Source organism: Manduca sexta, chromosome 23, assembly GCF_014839805.1.
Source record: "Manduca sexta isolate Smith_Timp_Sample1 chromosome 23, JHU_Msex_v1.0, whole genome shotgun sequence".
Classification (NCBI taxonomy): Eukaryota; Metazoa; Arthropoda; class Insecta; order Lepidoptera; family Sphingidae; genus Manduca; species Manduca sexta.
In genome coordinates, this window is record NC_051137.1 from 1,998,249 (window position 1) to 2,017,112 (window position 18,864).

At 37.8% G+C, this 18,864-nt stretch overlaps 1 protein-coding gene and 13 non-coding genes across 14 annotated transcripts; 1 reads left to right on the top strand and 13 right to left on the bottom strand.

Annotated features, from left to right (window-relative positions):
- Positions 1-9,111: 9,111 nt before the first annotated feature.
- On the top strand, positions 9,112-16,624 carry LOC115443818 (serine/arginine-rich splicing factor 4). Its single transcript, XM_030169392.2, has 3 exons — positions 9,112-9,245; positions 10,085-10,317; positions 16,273-16,624. Exons 1-3 carry the CDS (start codon positions 9,112-9,114, stop codon positions 16,578-16,580), a joined length of 675 nt encoding a protein of 224 aa, XP_030025252.1. The 3' UTR covers positions 16,581-16,624.
- On the bottom strand, positions 13,578-13,696 carry LOC119190363. Its single transcript, XR_005112878.1, has one exon. It is a non-coding gene; the product is annotated as a 5S ribosomal RNA (ribosomal RNA).
- Positions 13,769-13,887, bottom strand: LOC119190348. Its single transcript, XR_005112865.1, has one exon. It is a non-coding gene; the product is annotated as a 5S ribosomal RNA (ribosomal RNA).
- Positions 13,959-14,077, bottom strand: LOC119190349. The gene has a single exon (XR_005112866.1). It is a non-coding gene; the product is annotated as a 5S ribosomal RNA (ribosomal RNA).
- Positions 14,150-14,268, bottom strand: LOC119190350. Its single transcript, XR_005112867.1, has one exon. It is a non-coding gene; the product is annotated as a 5S ribosomal RNA (ribosomal RNA).
- Positions 14,341-14,459, bottom strand: LOC119190365. The gene has a single exon (XR_005112879.1). It is a non-coding gene; the product is annotated as a 5S ribosomal RNA (ribosomal RNA).
- Positions 14,532-14,650, bottom strand: LOC119190351. The gene has a single exon (XR_005112868.1). It is a non-coding gene; the product is annotated as a 5S ribosomal RNA (ribosomal RNA).
- Positions 14,722-14,840, bottom strand: LOC119190370. Its single transcript, XR_005112884.1, has one exon. It is a non-coding gene; the product is annotated as a 5S ribosomal RNA (ribosomal RNA).
- On the bottom strand, positions 14,913-15,031 carry LOC119190352. Its single transcript, XR_005112869.1, has one exon. It is a non-coding gene; the product is annotated as a 5S ribosomal RNA (ribosomal RNA).
- LOC119190353 lies at positions 15,103-15,221 on the bottom strand. The gene has a single exon (XR_005112870.1). It is a non-coding gene; the product is annotated as a 5S ribosomal RNA (ribosomal RNA).
- LOC119190371 lies at positions 15,294-15,412 on the bottom strand. Its single transcript, XR_005112885.1, has one exon. It is a non-coding gene; the product is annotated as a 5S ribosomal RNA (ribosomal RNA).
- On the bottom strand, positions 15,484-15,602 carry LOC119190355. Its single transcript, XR_005112871.1, has one exon. It is a non-coding gene; the product is annotated as a 5S ribosomal RNA (ribosomal RNA).
- LOC119190356 lies at positions 15,674-15,792 on the bottom strand. Its single transcript, XR_005112872.1, has one exon. It is a non-coding gene; the product is annotated as a 5S ribosomal RNA (ribosomal RNA).
- Positions 15,970-16,043, bottom strand: Trnan-guu. Its single transcript has one exon. It is a non-coding gene; the product is annotated as a tRNA-Asn (tRNA).
- Positions 16,625-18,864: the final 2,240 nt, after the last annotated feature.

Below are 18,864 nucleotides of genomic sequence, written 5' to 3' on the forward strand. Positions count from 1 at the left end.
TTAGTCTACACTGTTTCACTTCATGTAGTAACTTTTCTATATAAAAGTAGAATACTTATTGCGTTTCGTGTTTTAATATAGGCCTGAGGCGTAACGTGTATGTGTTTCAATCAAATTAGAACCCCTGTTGAAAAGGAAAGAGATATTTGTATGTTTTTGTTATTGCAAGCGGTTGAAACTGAAGAATTTAAAATTTAAATTCAATCAATCCGACCACGAGGCTTTTTAATCAAAATGATTTAATTTTTAGACGTTAACAAATATTGGCCAATTGGACTCGGCCTTACATGAAATGTAAGCGTTTTTTGTGAAACCAACTTTAGCATGTCTTATTTCAACTAAGTAATGACTTTTAAGAAAAAAAGAATTTTTTTAACGATTCGAAATTAAGTTATGGTTTTGTTACAGTGAGTGTAGGAGCCATTCAGTACTTTATAATCCAAAAAAGGAAAAATATAGATATTTTTTTTCGTTTACGTGAATGTTAGATGTCGAAATAAAACTGTTTTTCGGATTTTATCGCGGTTCTTATATAACGATTATAGTCAGTGACCATGAAGGCTGAAAAGTCTTCGAAACGTAGGGAGAAAATCAAAAACAAGAAAAATGTATTCATTACTATTGTGTTACACTACTGTATTAGGTTATCTTATCCTGTAAAAATAGATGTAAGAGGAAATACATAAATAAATAAATAATATAAAAATCCGCAACATAATCCTAAAAATAGTTTTATTTCGATGTAATAGATCATTTCATCCACGAAGATGTTGCACTACTTTCCATAATCGCTTACAGTGTGACCAGCATAAGGCACACGCACACTACGATGTAGAGCGTCGAGGTAGAGGCTTGGATCATTCCCTTTAACCCGCTACACCCCCATTCAAATAGTAGTGGCGCGCGTCTTCGTGAAATAACCTATAACACGATTTTAGATATATTTAATCAAATGATATCTTAAGTATTTTTTGGAGCAACGTCAACTAAATTATTTTTAATTCCCAATATTATTTAGCTGTGTAGTAAAAAAAAATCAGCTACTAATCAATTCAGTTCGAAACCAAGATAAATCAAGGTTTCCTTGAAAAAATATGTGATTAGATCTTGAACTTTTCATGTAAATCATCTGGAAGGTTCTATTAATACAATTTACGATGTGAATCATAATGATTGCGGTTTTGTAAAGCTAAGTTCGGAATAAATTTAAAAACGCCCGACTGAGGATTGTGAATACCGTATTATATTATAATTAATCTTTCCTCAGTTTGAGAAATATGGATATTACCCAACTTACTAATAAATATTTGTAAAATAAATATTAAAAAGAGTGGCAGTGACACTGTTTAACTGGGCACCTCTTCTACTACTGAGAGAATAGGGCTTAGTCCAGCACGCTGGCCTAGAATAGATTTGGCTGATATCACATACCTTCAAAATTCTCATAGAGGACTTCTCAGATATATAGGTTTCCTTACGATGTTTTCCTTCATCATAAAAGCAAGTCATATTTCAGCAAAAATATAAGAATAACTTTATTTTTGTTTAGGAAAGTCAGAGGTGCGTGTTTGAGGTTTTGCAATCCGTTCCACTCCCAACCAACCTATCACAGCTCCCACTTTATATCTAATAGTAACGTTTTTTATTCCATAACTGTAATTCATAGAATACCCGCTTATATTATATTATTGAGCTCCCTTATATCGTTGAAAATATGTACCCAAAACGATTTACTTTGTAATGGGACCACTGCGCGAATTTCTTTCATTAAATAAAAAAGGAATCACTTAAATCCGTCCACAATTCTCGAAGTTATCTGTATAAATACAATAAAAACAAAAATACACCAATTAACATCTTCCATACTGAAAATACGGTTAATAAGTATCCAACCGCGAATTAACAATGGTAATGTCTAAAGAAATATATTATGGTCATAATTGGTTTTCCGTAAAATGAATGAAGAGGGGTTTGCGTGACCTACGTAATTGGATTCGCTCAAATCACATAATTATTAATGGAATACGAACTGTTATTTGGTAAATATAAAGTAATCGAAAAATATACGTTGTGTTCTGACCAATTTCTCTTTTGTAAAGGTGAGGAAACGAGCTAGTAAAACAAACTATCACTTTATTATGCAAATGGTATCAATTTGTTATTTGTGTTCGATTAAATTCCATATGCCTATTATAAATAAAAATATATAGTTCTTATGGGCAAGCATTGTTTCCCGAATGAGATATGAAGACAATTCTTTTTAAAATATGGCTCCATCGCTTAAAATTCTTATAAAATCTTGAATTATATTAAATTTATTAATAAATGTGATAAATAAACGGCTTCAGTATTATATTGAGCAAATCCGCAGTGGGAAAAAAAGGATGACATATTCAAAAAGAAAACTCGACACAACTTATATGTACTAAAAATATGCATAAATGCCGCCTGGAAATCGCTCTAATGATTACATAAATTACGAAAGGGAAGCCGGCAGGAACCGGGCTGTATGGACCCTTCGCCACTGTAAAGCCGTCAAAAATATTTCATTTCCAACCTACGAATGTCTCGCACAAAGATGAACATGCAAACAACGTTGCAAATAAAAAATCCCAAAATATCAGGAAATCTGGATTGCTATACTACAATACTCCGTCCCTTGTCAAGCAAATGAAATACAAACATACCTACGAAGCACTGAAATATCAGTCCTATTGCCTAGCCATTAAAGTTATTTATTTTTTGCATAACAGCAGATATAAGTTTGTGATTTGTTTAAAAGACCTCCGGAATTTGTCATAGTACATATGCTCTTGTTAAAAAGTGACATGGGTGCGTCAAAACAGGCACGTAATTAGGTTAATTCTCGGAGGATTTGCCCCACTTATAAATTGTGATTTTAATAAAAATAGAATGTCCTAAGGGTAATTAACTGAGCATGTTTGCAGAAAATTTTAATATATTATACCAAGCAAAAAATAAACCTAATTAACATAAATAAAATATCCGTTTCTAAAGATATTAACACAATTTAATTTTGCGACTCTGCTGAATGGTTTTTTTATTTGTTCATCTTTAAGCTTGAAGTACTTACTCTATCCTTTGAGATATTTATAAAATAAGGGCAGAGATATTTATAAAATATATTTTATGCAGATATCTACACAAAATATGTAATATAAAGTCATACGAAACGTTACAACGTAACCGTTTAAGAATACAGTTTTATCCCCCACTAGCACTCCTAACTCCGGCCCATCGTCGATCGTTTACAAGCCAGGCGTTTACCCGAATTCTTTGTTGTGCGCGTGTGTTGCGGGAGCTACAGTAATGATACGCTGATAAGGGTTTTAAATCTGTGATGCCAAATATATTTGTCGAAAGGTCGTCATAACAAGCATAACTAGTTAAAATAAAAATATGAGAATAAGTGACCCATCTCATGCTAGGACATTATTGGCTTTAAAAATATTGAAACTATATATAAAGTTGTTATATCATTGAATGACGAGACGAGCTTGCCTTTTGCTGATGGTAAGCGATACGACCACCCGTAAACAGTAGATGCACCATCCAACACCTTGAATTGCAAAGTATTGTTTGGTATTCCACTGCCTTCACCATTCTAAGACATGAGGTGTTAAGACTTATTATGTCCAGTAGTTACACTGGCTACAATCTTAATTAAAAAAAAACATTTCTTGGAATATTATGGAACAATTTACTCTCACCTGCAAGTTATACAAAGATAATTCACGTTAAATAAAACATCCCTTAGTGAAATAAACTTGCAAATGTCATTTCTTGTTTCTCGCATGGTGAATAATGTCGCTGATATATCGCGTTTACAATGCTCTTGTGAGAACATCATCTAATTTACAATACGAATGGGTTTGTAGAATATTCCAGAATGGCAAAAACAATGTTCGGTTGGTGCACTGGTTGTATCTCTAGATACCCCTTTGGGGATAACATAGGTAGATGACATTTTATGTGTGAATTTTTAGATTTGAGTTTAAAAGGTTTGTATAAAGGATTTTTACTAACGCTAAATATACAAATCAACCCATTAACCCCAATTAAAATAATACAAATTCATGCATAACCACAAAAATGGTTGAACAAACGTTCATACTCACTAACCCAAATTACACAGAAAACCTGCTGAAAAAACCCATTGAATATCTTTTCAGCGTGTAATGAAGATTGAATTAGAACAAGTTCTTTAGACACTCTACCTGTGAAAAGCTATGAAAGGACGAACCGTCAGTAAAAATGACAGAAAAAACAAACATAAATAAATAAAACTGACTACAAACTTATATTTGCGGTTGGGTAAATCTTGCGCTCATCGCGCGAAGTGTTGAAATGTGTTGAGCGACAGTAGAGGTAAAGTGGTGAATTTTGAGGAAGGAGAGCGGAGTGGTACAAAGGCCGTACGTCCACATTCATGCAGGCCGGATGAAAAAGTTTGTACAATACTAGGCGTCATTAGAGAGAACTCAGTCGAGCATGGCTAAGTGGTAAGTTGGCGGACTAAGAAGGAGCTCGCGGCGTTAGAGTTTTCGAATGCGTAGCGAACGTTATCTGAAAGGATAGCGAAAAGGGTAGCATTCTTCGATACTTAAATGGAATTAGCTGTTGATACAAATATAATTTTTTAGAGCCGTTCTTTCATTATGTATTAAATAGGCCTTTAAAGTTTTTTTAACACTTAAGATGATTAGTAGTAAATATTATTTTATAAAAGAAGGTAGATATAGCAAGTGTATCACTTACGCCAAATAATACTAACCATCCACATATGAACACTCATTAGGATAGTGAGGACGTCACGACATAAAATGCGCAATCGCGTTTGGTCTTCAAAAATACCATCGACACAATACCTATGTCACATTAATTTTCATTGAAAATAATACCAATTCAGTCTACTCCAGCCGACACATATAGAATATAAAACTTATATTTAGAAAAACCCAATCGTATTTTACCTAGCGAAATTCGAAATACGCTATCGAATCTTCAGTCGAATTCGCTAGGCGTACCCCTCAAACCGCCCGATCTAACAGGGGCACTAAGTACCATCAACGCGCCTCGTTTTAAACAACCCCTCCAGTGGGCTTCAAAGCGTGCATCTCGCTTGTTATCTTTTCTTTTCGCACTTGTCGAATGATTAGCGAAATAATTTATTTACAGTCTTTATGACAGATGACCCTGACGGTCCGTATCAAGCGGCATTAAATAGTTAATACCAAAGACATTAAGTATAGTTAGGTATAAACCGAACATTAGGACCAAATTTGTCCATCAAAGTTATGTTATTCTTTTTACCAACTAGCTGACCCAACAGACGTTGTCCTGTCTTAACTATGTATGCACGCGCGCATTCTGTCGATCTATGACAGTTATTTCAAAACTGAGAGTCATGTAGAATTAATATTGTCGTTAAGAAACTTCTCCTGATTATAACAAACACATAAAAAAAATAGTAAAATCGGTCCAGCCGTTCACGCGTGATGGCGTGACCAAGGGAAATAGGGATTGATTTTTATATGTATAGATTCTAAGTCGTCGTCTTCGGAGTGGACCTCATACTTTGGGTTTCAATGTGGGCATTATAAATAGTTTTTATCGGTTATTGCGTTGGAAGGGGAAAAGGATTTATTAAAAAAATAATAAGCGGACGCAAAATTACGACCAACACCTTAAATAAAGATTAAAAAAAAATCTCGTCGTCTTATTTGGAATGTCCATATTATGACAAGATGTCACAGCGTCCCTAGATATTAATACAAAAATAACACGCAGATATGGAAAAAAAACATGAAGTGTTTTACATTTATGTTTTGCTATTTTATGGTAGATTGAGTCACCAACAAATGAGCGCAACATTTTTGTATGACAATCTTCCTAATGTTCGCTCTATATAATTTTAGAACTATTTGAAAGTAGATGTTAGTGGTAGAATATTTATATATCTGCCTGGTTTTAACAACTAGTGGACATCGTACTCTAGTTATTAAAGCCCGCCATACTGGTCCAAATAAGTATGTCGCGTTCTGAGATCAGCCTGTCCGCTCTTCTTTTGGAGATACGATTTTATCTTTTATATGCATAACATAATGATAATACGACTTCAATCATTTCAATCGGAACGCAACAGTACCTGAAAATACGTAGCAATAACCAAATCTGTTATATCAAAATAATATTTAATTATCCTTTCTTTATAGCTATCTAATATTATAGTATCTTATGATATAGTAAATATTTCGTATAAATTATGGCGTCTCGTAATAAAGCCGGTAATAAAATGAATATGCAACATACTAACTTCTATATCCACATTACATGACCGGCGGAAACTATTTCTTCACGCAACTTTAATAAATTGTTTGACTCGGCTTTGAATTATATAAAAAAGCCCCTAACGCTTCTGACATAAAGCCGAAATAAATTTGAAAATAGAATGTCATACGCCGTTTGAAAATGGAACGCCGGGTTTACGCAGACAGGTAGAATTTTCAGTTAATTAGCGAGAAATTTTAACGGTTTTTTTTCAAGTTACCTCGCTTTCGATTTGCAGTGAGCTGTAAATGTTTGAAAATATTTATATTAAAACCATCATGGCGAATCCATTTCGTAGGGGTTTGGATCTTAAACGGCAATTGGAGCGTAGTATCAACTAACCAATGAAATTAAACATCAGGACTCCTGGATGTTTCTATTAAAATAATTTGCAGACGTCGCGATGGGAAACCGATTACTATTCGTACTTATAAATTCGAAAGTAATGTTTGAAAAACTTTATTACGCGAGCGAATCCGCGAGCAAATACTAATGAATTTGCTATATATAAGCCTTCTTATAGTAAAATCTAGTAGATAAATACCTCAACTGCAAGTATTATCCAAAAAACATAACAGTAAACGTTCGATTTAAGAGGAAAAACTATACAGATGTAGATGTAAGGCTGGGAAATCTAAATGAGCTGAAAACTTGGGAAGTATTAAAAAGTAAGTGAAGAATGTACCGCTCATAGCAAAGTTACTCAACAGTCTACTGCGCCCGCGACACAGAAAAACGTCTAATAGATGTGGTCGGATCAGGATTACATCATTTATAAAGATTGTATTCGAATAGTACTTTTATGTAAAGACACAGATTTATTTGTTCTATATTTTTCTAGATAAAACATGGATCAAGGAAATACTATACTTGTGTGCAAAATTTTATTCATACACGAAGCTACTTTTACGCTAATAAAAAAAACGAGAAAAAAAATGAGTTAGACTTTGTATAGGTAAAATGTGGATCAAGAAAATGTTATATTTGAGTACAAAATGATATCCATCCACGAATAGGCTTAAGTAAAAAAAAAAGAAGAAATGAAATAATAAACCTATCCTCCGTTTTGACGTAATGTTGTGCTGATTTTAAATTTCTTCTAATTTCCTATGAATAATTCTGAGTAATGCAGGTTCTCTAGTGGTGTTAATATACCGACAACGGCAAGACAAATATAATTAGAAAGAAAAGATTTATTATTGAACACAAACAGTATAACGAGCGCATAGTGAAAAAACAACAACAAAAATATATAACTAGAAATATAAATTATACCTATTGTGCCAACAATGGGAACCCTCATTCAAGTTGTTGCTGCAGTACCAGTCTAATACTGCAGCGCTGATCTTCAATGAGGTACCTCGGGTGACGTACGGCCTCTAAATAGATGTATTACAGTTGTCTCATACTTGGGATCAAACACATATTTTCTGGCTCTATTCTGTTTGGTTCACTCACAAAGCTCATTATAATAAAAAACATATCTATTGTTACAAGACACGTCGTATTTCTTTATATCTATGACCTTACTCAAACTTTAAAGGGGAGTAGTTGAAATTTTTCTTTTTAAAAAAGTATTCTGAAAACTCAAAACGCTCTAATGGGGGAAACCATTAAGCATTCATCGATTTCCAATTTATCTTACTTCTTTAATTGTTCTTTCTTTCGAACCGAAGGAAAAAACCGCGCGGCCAAGAAAAATACGAGATTCAATCGATTTTAATGGAATAACGACGTAAAGTATGATAATTGCGGGATTTGATTTTGCCTCGAGGGCTAGATTCTGAATAAGGGTTGAATAGGCCATTCTTATATTTTATTTCTGTAGGTTTGAAAGTTTAAGAGATATTTGATCGAATTGTTATACAAACGTCAATAGAGTATTCATATTTTATTTCTGTAGGTTAAAAGTTTAGGAGATATTTGATCGAATTGTTATCCAAATCTCAATAGAGTATTATCATAGTGAAATATAATTTATTTCATATAGGCCGGCATAATTGTGTCGACTGCCGAGGGGTAATCATCTCTCGTCAGTCGACGTTCTTTTGGACCCCACTGCACTGTCCATCAGGTACAGGGAGGTCACATTGTCATGCTTGTACAAAAAATTCTCATATATCTATCTACGTTTTGTCCACCTCTGAAATAATCACATTACCCCTAATAATTTTGAAATAGATCAGTCAAATCTCATCAAATCTAAAAGGGTTGAACTTATAATTCCAATGTAATTTATTGGAAATAAGAGAGGCCGATAGAAATCTATAATGAGTTTTTAATAGAACGAATTTGAGATAAAAAAGGCTATTCGTTATTTGATAACAAAAGATAAAAGTTTGGACTGAAAGATTTATCAAAATGTAACAAGTCATTTGCTGGGGTTGTTTAATAACATTTCTTTCATTCGAATATTATTGTAATAAAAAAATATAAAAAAAGACACACACGGTTCACACCTTTACCCTCGAAGGAGTAGGCAGTGATGCAACTAAATGCGATACGATTTTTTTGTAACATTTTTAATATAATTATATTTCGTACCGTACCCAGACTTAAACTGAATAATAAGAAATCAATGTAAAACCTGCAGGTGTAATTAACTAACATAAAGAAGGTTTAATAGTTGTCAAACAATCTTTTTAAAAATATAACATTGAAATTTAAATTTAAATCAAAATTGACAGTCAAATAAATCAAATGCTAGAAAAATTATCGTAAAAATATGTTATCTAGGTTCTAAAGTTTTTGTATAGTTTTATGGCTAATTATAGGTACCCTTACCCGTATCCTCCTGGAGGTACCCTCCAGGGGGAGTACCCCGATCATGGCGATGGTTTTGGAGAGTATTATGGCCTTGGACCATTGAACGAGGAGAGGGAAGATGATAGAAGGTAGAACTATTTATATTTTTGGTGTCATAAGTGTTCAGGACCGCTCTTCTGGACAAAGATCAAGAAGAATTTAGGTGCTCGTTATTTGGTAAGGAATAGTTGGTTGTTTTGAAAAGGGTAATATTTGTCCTCTGCCTACGTCACGGTCACGAAACACTGTCGAAATTCGCTGTTTCTTCGGTTTTTAGCACTACGTAACCCTTAAATACGGTCCATATATTGGAGATATAGAATAAAGCTACAATCCTGCTCCTGCAGTTAATATAACTTGGGTGCTTTAATACAAAACAGCAGAATGACTCTCGTATATAAAAAACTACCACCAAGAACAGCTTACGGATTTTTCTAGATTTTGTTTTATTTATTACTCCCGAACGCGTCCAAGATATTGTAGCCTTAGTGGTCACGGAGCCGATCCTAAAAGATGCAGTCTTCGAAGAGTCAGTAAAAATTAAATAAATTTATCTATAAGATTCGCGTAAACATTTAGAAATCATTAAAGAACTAACCAGTTTTTATGCACCCTACATGAGTCCTCTCACTCTCTCTCTCTCAGTAGTCGGTTTCTCATGACTGAGGATAGTGGTCATCATTGTATGAACCGCATTTAGAGCGGATTATTTATCTCCAACGGTTTCTGTTGTCAAATAATTTGTAGAACTTGGTGGCAGATGAGTCTTTAATCTAGACTGTCCATCAGGTTGGTACTCGGCCTCTAGAACGTTTGCCACCAGTATTGCCCCAATAGGAATCAAGTCCGCGGCCTATCTGCACTAATTTAATATTCAACTAATCCTTCACCTTGAAGACAATCGTAATGTATAATATCACACTTCCAGACCGGGTCGTTCCAAACACCGTGAGCGGAAGACCAGGACCACAAAACATTCGAGAACGAGAAGCAACAGTGCAACCAGGAGTAAATCCCGGTCGAAATCTCACTCCCGGTCGTCTTCCCGGACGCGGAGTCGAACTCGGACCTACAGCCGCAGTCGATCAGGCAGTCGGCACAGGGAGCTTAACTTCAAAGAACCGGGATTTCTGGACGCGTTCAGGGTTTTGTACCTTACTCGTAAGTATTTTGATCTATTATTAATACGGTTGTAACATAAGAAGAAAAGAATATTAGAGTGGGTTGGGGTAATACTGGGTCAGGAGTTGTCAAGATTGCTGAAAGAAAGAAAATAAAATATTTATTTGTAATAAGAAAGATTACAATATAATAACAAAAAGCACTTAAGTAAATCAATTTGCTCGTAACAAATGCAATCCCAACTCAGCAAATGCTGACTAAAATCAGTGCTGATCTACCGCTGCGCCGTTTTGCGCCCGTACTGTTAAACCCAACATTTCGTTGGCCCACTATTACAAGGTATTGCTTGTGGTAGAGTATATTTTATAGCCGCCCGGATAGCGACCACTGTACAAAGTGTATCGCGTTTCGGGATCAGCCTTTGTATATCTGCTTCCAACAGGCCGGCATAATTGTGTCGATGGTCGAGCGATAATCATCTCTCGTCAGTCGACATTCTATCGGGCCCCATTCCACTTACCATTAGGTTCAGTTGGGCCATATTGACGTGCCCGTTCGAAAAGAAATAAGGTTCGATGTTATATTTTTGGGCAATGTGAGTTATATATATGTCGGAGTGAAACTGTTTACTTGGTTATTTTTTTACATGACCGGTAAAGTTTCACCGGTCTATATTTATTTTCCAGACAGTTATTCAATTATTGAAACACTTCTTTACTTCAATAACAATTTACTGCATAGCAACACCAGCGGAATACACAATGTGCTCGGTTCGAGCGTGAAACAAGACTACTGCACTGTTACAAGGCTGGTACAAGACTGAGCTCTCGTCGTTCGGCCGGTCCTTATATTGGCAACAGTCGACCTCCCTCCTTTTCTAATACTTCCTCGATGTAATAATAGATGGCGCCACTATCGCTCCGGAAATTCACCAGTGCTGCGGCGACACGGCCATTCTGAAATGCGATGCGTGCTCTGCATCGATGGGTCATTCTCTCTCTGTAACAGAAACTCATTGCCAAGGTGTACACAACAACTCAATGCCAAGTACACCTCAGTCAATTTATTTGTGAGCAACATAGCTTTGGATATGGAACATGGGTTTCACGAGTAGTATGTTCACTCCTCGTGAATACAGGCAAACTTAAAGCTCACTCTTAATGAGTGGCATATGGTAAGTTGTAAAAGACACAGCTCACTCCACTGAGTACTACTCGAAAAATGTGATGAACCGTTGTATTTTCGCCAGCACGGCCATACTGACAGGCGGCGCGCGCTCTGCGCCAGCCTCGTTGATTCTCGTAAGTAGATTTTGATTCTGTAAGAATAGAACGTACTTTCTCTTATTAGTACAACCGTGAGCAATCCATGTTGCTTATTTTGAAAGCATTATTATTGTAAGGACAGTACATAAAGACGCCCTCAATGCGCTGTTTTATCAATTTAGAATCTGTGGTGTGCACGTGTCTAATCACGGTTCCACAAGGCGTCCCAACGGTATCTCAGGGTTCACATTTGGATACATCAAGGACCCGTGGTTAGCTCAAGGGTAACACATGATTTAGCTCAGAGGTGCCACTCTCCAGATATTTTATTCTCGCAGAGTACAGTACACAAAGACGTCCCTAATGCACTGTTTAGTCAATTTAGAATCTGTGGTGTGTACGTGTCTAATCACGGTTCCACAAGGCGTCCCAACGGTATCTCAGGGTTCACATTTGGATACATCAAGGACCCGTGGTTAGTACAAGGGTAACACATGAATTAGCTCAGAGGTACCACCCTCCAGATATTTTATTCTAGATTATTATTTTTAAGGAATAAACGAATTTGAACTATAAGCAACTTGTTTTGTCACAGTTGTTACATAAGCAGAACTGTTAAGAAAATCAATTTTGCAAGGTTAGTAGGTTCTCGTAGAGTCCTCGGAGGTTCTCGTAGAGTCCTCGGAGGTCCATTCCAATTTTGATGTTTGGACTCTCTCAGCCTGGAGCGCGTCGTTTTGCATCCGCACCCCCTGAGGCGCGTCTGCGCACGCCATGAATCACGAACATATTTCTGCAAAAGTAAAACCAAAACAGAAATATCGTTCGGCCTATTCTGACCTTAATCAGATTTGTTTTAAACTTTCTAAACAGCAATTTTATTGCTTTGTCAAACAAATGTACCTACGTAGTGAATCGGTCATCATTTCCAGTTAATACCTCCTGGAAAAAAAAGAAATTTCAATACTTCCAGAGATTACGGGAAAATAACAAACCCGAACCCTCAAACAAGGGTTATGGGTCATACGATACCACACTTTCCAGGCGTCGATAGACATACTCTGCGATAGGCCAGTTAGCATCAACCGCCATTCGCCACTCACGTGGTCACTTTAACCAAGACGCTTTCGTAGAATTTCCACACCATGCGCGGCACCCATACAGGAACGCTGTAGCAATTGGAACGCGGTACCCGCAGACATTTTATCATTCGAAGTTGTTCACACATACCGTTCTCCATTGTAGCATAGTATGCTACATAGCGTAGGTGTGTAGTGAACCATTTAGACTGGTTCATAAGATGGTAAGAACACATTTGTGATCCTAAGTCACCAGGAGTCCGTTGCCGCAATAGTCGCTCGCTCGTATTTTATCTTTCAGTATATCGGGCTCAAGGTCTTCGTGTCCTGTATCGTGTCCTGGTTCCATATGGACGTAACATTCTGATTGCGGATCTTGAAATCGGTAGGATCCCATCCCACTTCTGATGTCGGAGTGAAACTGTTTACTTGGTTATTTTTTTACATGACCGGTAAAGTATCACCGGTCTATATTTATTTTCCAGACAGTTATTCAATTATTGAAACACTTCTTTACTTCAATAACAATTTACTGCATAGCAACACCAGCGGAATACACAATGTGCTCGGTTCGAGCGTGAAACAAGACTACTGCACTGTTACAAGGCTGGTACAAGACTGAGCTCTCGTCGTTCGGCCGGTCCTTATATTGGCAACAGTCGACCTCCCTCCTTTTCTAATACTTCCTCGATGTAATAATAGATGGCGCCACTATCGCTCCGGAAATTCACCAGTGCTGCGGCGACATATACATAACATGATTCTATGTCCTTTCAGTGAATTTGTTCTAGCAATCCCAACAGATAAGTAAAATGGGAACAATGAACGTTCTTCTGATTTTTATCAATATAACAATTTTAACATGAATAAAACTAAGCCTAGAACCTTGCAATAGTGAGCCGGTGTTCTACTTAACTCAAGGCACTCTAAATATAAAATTAAAAAAAGGTAAAAAAGCCAACATCACGCGGTGTTCCCAGGCGGTCACCCATCCAAGTACTGACCGCGCCCGACGTTGCTTGACTTCGGTGATCGGACGAGAACCGGTGTTTTCAACGTGGTATGGACGTTGGCGAATAACAAGACATAGCGAGTGTTCTATATCATACTGTGACGCCATATTACACGATACTACAATAAACAAAAAGCCAACGTCACGCGGTGTTCCCAGGCGGTCACCCATCCAAGTACTGACCGCGCCCGACGTTGCTTGACTTCGGTGATCGGACGAGAACCGGTGTTTTCAACGTGGTATGGACGTTGGCGAATGACAAGACATAGCGAGTGTTCTATATCATACTGTGACGTCATATTACACGATACTACAATAAACAAAAGCCAACGTCACGCGGTGTTCCCAGGCGGTCACCCATCCAAGTACTGACCGCGCCCGACGTTGCTTGACTTCGGTGATCGGACGAGAACCGGTGTTTTCAACGTGGTATGGACGTTGGCGAAAAACAAGACATAGCGAGTGTTCTATATCATACTGTGACGTCATAATACACGATACTACAATAAACAAAAAGCCAACGTCACGCGGTGTTCCCAGGCGGTCACCCATCCAAGTACTGACCGCGCCCGACGTTGCTTGACTTCGGTGATCGGACGAGAACCGGTGTTTTCAACGTGGTATGGACGTTGGCGAAAAACAAGACATAGCGAGTGTTCTATATCATACTGTGACGTCATAATACACGATACTACAATAAACAAAAAGCCAACATCACGCGGTGTTCCCAGGCGGTCACCCATCCAAGTACTGACCGCGCCCGACGTTGCTTGACTTCGGTGATCGGACGAGAACCGGTGTTTTCAACGTGGTATGGACGTTGGCGAATATCAAGACATAGCGAGTGTTCTATATCATACTGTGACGTCATATTACACGATACTACAATAAACAAAAAGCCAACGTCACGCGGTGTTCCCAGGCGGTCACCCATCCAAGTACTGACCGCGCCCGACGTTGCTTGACTTCGGTGATCGGACGAGAACCGGTGTTTTCAACGTGGTATGGACGTTGGCGAATATCAAGACATAGCGAGTGTTCTATATCATACTGTGACGTCATAATACACGATACTACAATAAACAAAAGCCAACGTCACGCGGTGTTCCCAGGCGGTCACCCATCCAAGTACTGACCGCGCCCGACGTTGCTTGACTTCGGTGATCGGACGAGAACCGGTGTTTTCAACGTGTTATGGACGTTGGCGAATGACAAGACATAGCGAGTGTTCTATATCATACTGTGACGTCATATTACACGATACTACAATAAACAAAAAGCCAACGTCACGCGGTGTTCCCAGGCGGTCACCCATCCAAGTACTGACCGCGCCCGACGTTGCTTGACTTCGGTGATCGGACGAGAACCGGTGTTTTCAACGTGGTATGGACGTTGGCGAATATCAAGACATAGCGAGTGTTCTATATCATACTGTGACGTCATATTACACGATACTACAATAAACAAAAGCCAACGTCACGCGGTGTTCCCAGGCGGTCACCCATCCAAGTACTGACCGCGCCCGACGTTGCTTGACTTCGGTGATCGGACGAGAACCGGTGTTTTCAACGTGGTATGGACGTTGGCGAATATCAAGACATAGCGAGTGTTCTATATCATACTGTGACGTCATAATACACGATACTACAATAAACAAAAAGCCAACGTCACGCGGTGTTCCCAGGCGGTCACCCATCCAAGTACTGACCGCGCCCGACGTTGCTTGACTTCGGTGATCGGACGAGAACCGGTGTTTTCAACGTGTTATGGACGTTGGCGAATGACAAGACATAGCGAGTGTTCTATATCATACTGTGACGTCATATTACACGATACTACAATAAACAAAAGCCAACGTCACGCGGTGTTCCCAGGCGGTCACCCATCCAAGTACTGACCGCGCCCGACGTTGCTTGACTTCGGTGATCGGACGAGAACCGGTGTTTTCAACGTGGTATGGACGTTGGCGAATATCAAGACATAGCGAGTGTTCTATATCATACTGTGACGTCATAATACACGATACTACAATAAACAAAAGCCAACGTCACGCGGTGTTCCCAGGCGGTCACCCATCCAAGTACTGACCGCGCCCGACGTTGCTTGACTTCGGTGATCGGACGAGAACCGGTGTTTTCAACGTGGTATGGACGTTGGCGAATAACAAGACATAGCGAGTGTTCTATATCATACTGTGACGTCATACTACAATTAAACAACAATTGCTTGACTTCGGTGATCGGACGAGCGAGGACAAAAGAACGAAACATAGCGAGTATCGTGTATCACTTTTCTCAAGTGTAACTTCAAATTTAAGTAAGTCCAAAAAGTGCGTCGCCCCCGGGTGGACTCGAACCACCAACCTTTCGGTTAACAGCCGAACGCGCTAACCGATTGCGCCACAGAGGCAAGTACAATTGACGATTGTTTGTGTAAACATCGGGTACAATCATATTCTGTATGCCCTAGATATTTAATAAGACCGATAAGCCGATTTAGTTACAGGAACCATCTTTCTAATACGACGCCTCTATCACGCCCAATCATAAAAATTCTCATCAAATAAACCATTGTCTCCCACAATTACCTATAAATTATAGAATGCCAACCCAACAATAACTAATAAACATCTTTTCAGCCAGCAAACACAAAAAGAACACACCAAAATACTTGGCGACGAAGAAACGCCAGGACCGCATCCAGGAGCTTTTGAAGAGCGACGGCTTGGGGTCCAAAAAGTGGTTGTTCTACCCCCGCTTGCAGACCCGCAGCGAGACTAAGGCAACAGCGTCAAGAGAGAGTTGCGACCAGAGAGTCAAAGTGGACGGGGTGTTCTTTAGGAAATATAAGAAGAGTAAGGCGGTTGACTCTGATGCACCCATAGCCAAGCTTAAGCGATGGGAACTACTTTTGTACGAAAAGTTAGGTTTTATACAGTCTGTATGATTTTTAGTTTGTATTTTAGTCAGTTTAAATGTTTGAGGAAGTTATTGTTCTTTTATTTATTGTAACAATCCTCTGCTCGGTTTAAATTCAATAACCCATCCAAAAAAGAAAAAAGATTTAATGCATAACTAATTTATATGTAATAAAGTAATCTACTCATCCAATGCTTGAAGTAAAAATAGCTGAGCAGATTTAAATACGAATTTCATGAATCAATTGTTGCGGGTTGAGTCTACGAATAAGTTCCTTTGCGAGGGAGTCTTTAATCCAGCAATAAGTAAAGTTTAAAAATTATTGCTAAAACAATAAATTTTAAACGAAAATTAACAATACGTTAGTAATTAGTTTTTGTGGACGATTTCATGACTAGAACATTATTGGCCAAAGTTGCAACGTAGCAGCGAAGACAATGGGCATTAACTCGAGCGCCTACAGTACAGTTTGGACGGGAGCGTAATTAGGTGCTAAAAGGGGGCTAAATGTTGTAATTATACACGACTACTTACCTAATTGATGTAAACTTATGTAGGCGAAGGACGAGAGTTGTAGTGTACATATGTTTTTCATTTCATAATAATAACTACACTTCTGACTGAATGCTACATAAATGCAAAGTTCGACACAAATACAAAAGTTATCTAATCTATGCTTCCAATTAAATGGTAATAATGATTAATACTCTCTACTTTCAAATAAAATTTACTTGATACTTGTGAAAAAGGCTTTAAAGTATTATAATCTGCAAGTTCCTCTATCATTTTTCACTGTGGCTTGGTAAACTTCGCTGTCACTTTTAGTTGCGCTTCATCATCAAAATGATTATACGAATAGGTATAATATGCAGAATTAAATGTATTTGGTCAATATTTTCGGAAAGAAAACATTTTTATTTGTAGGAATTGTAACAAATCTGAAGTTGGCAGACAAATATTGTTAAAAAAATTTAAACTTCGAGTGCACTTCAAGACGTTGCGCGGTCGAAGTGCTCTCATCTGAAGGGGTTATACCACCTCTGTTCGCTCAGTGCGTGCCTGTTGGCAGTTTTTCCTGCGGTACGTCAATTTTCCGCCTGATAACTCCACAATTCGGTCTAATTTTAAACTTTAACCATGTTTTTTATGGATCATTAGTTCCTCCCCTATAGCCTGTTGCTTTGTTTTACTTGCACTGTCTAAGAATGTTCTAGTAGTTTGGTTTGCTTAATTTTGTTTTAATTATAGTTGAGCAGACTTAATCTCAGCTAGGTAATTATAAAGTTTGTTGAAGTCTAGTTTTATGATAGGCTATGGCCATCTTGCCCTGAGGATTTAAGTAGGGACTAAGGGCATTGGAATGAAATTACTTAATGCTAGCTTAGAGAACCGGCTACCTATGTTATATAGTATATTTTTGTAGTAGAAGTCGGGCAAGAAGTAGCACTTACCCCAGTTACTTTGTCTCTTAAGAGATCAGGAATAAAGCTTAGATTGTGCTATCGTTCTAGCAATCACCGAGATGATAAATAATTTTAATTGAATCAAAACTATATTTCGCATTTTGGCGGACAGTCCCCGTGACCATGAAGTCTGAAACATCAGGAGAAAATCATAATATAAAAAGCCACAATAAAATCCGAAATGTTTTATTTCGATGTCTAACATTCGCGTAAACATAAGAAATCATTATGATAATAGTTTTCCAGCGTGTAAAGAAGAAAGAACCGGTGTTAATACTGCTTAAAACTCGTCAAAGTGGCCCACGTAAGTGTCGCGTTCCGGGATCAGCGGGCGTGTATGGCCAGCATAATTGGGGGGGAGTTATCATCTCTCGTCAGTCGACACTATCTAGACCAGTAACCTAATCTAACCAGAGCCTAACCTTTTCAATATATTGTTAAACGCTCTTTTTATAGTAAACATTATATTAGCAAAAAGTAATTACAGAATACAATTTTAGACATTTTTTGACAACGTGCAACCAGAGAGAATAATAGAATAGTTGCCGCCATAGATAATATACTAATATAGGAAGTTGCCGCATGGCATATCTTCTTTTCTGCCAGCCTGACCGCGCAGCTGAATACTTTCGGAAACGCCCGGTGTCATCGACTAGCATAGCGACGCGTAACAATATATTGCTACCCCTGTGATATATATGGAAAATTAATCTTACCCCGCCTTCAATATGTTATCAAAACAATACAAGCAAATACAAATATCTTTATTAATTATAAATTGCGCAACAGAGTTATTATTTTAACGTCAGCTCGGTTAATTTTTTTGTTTTACGATCCTATTATTCGGTT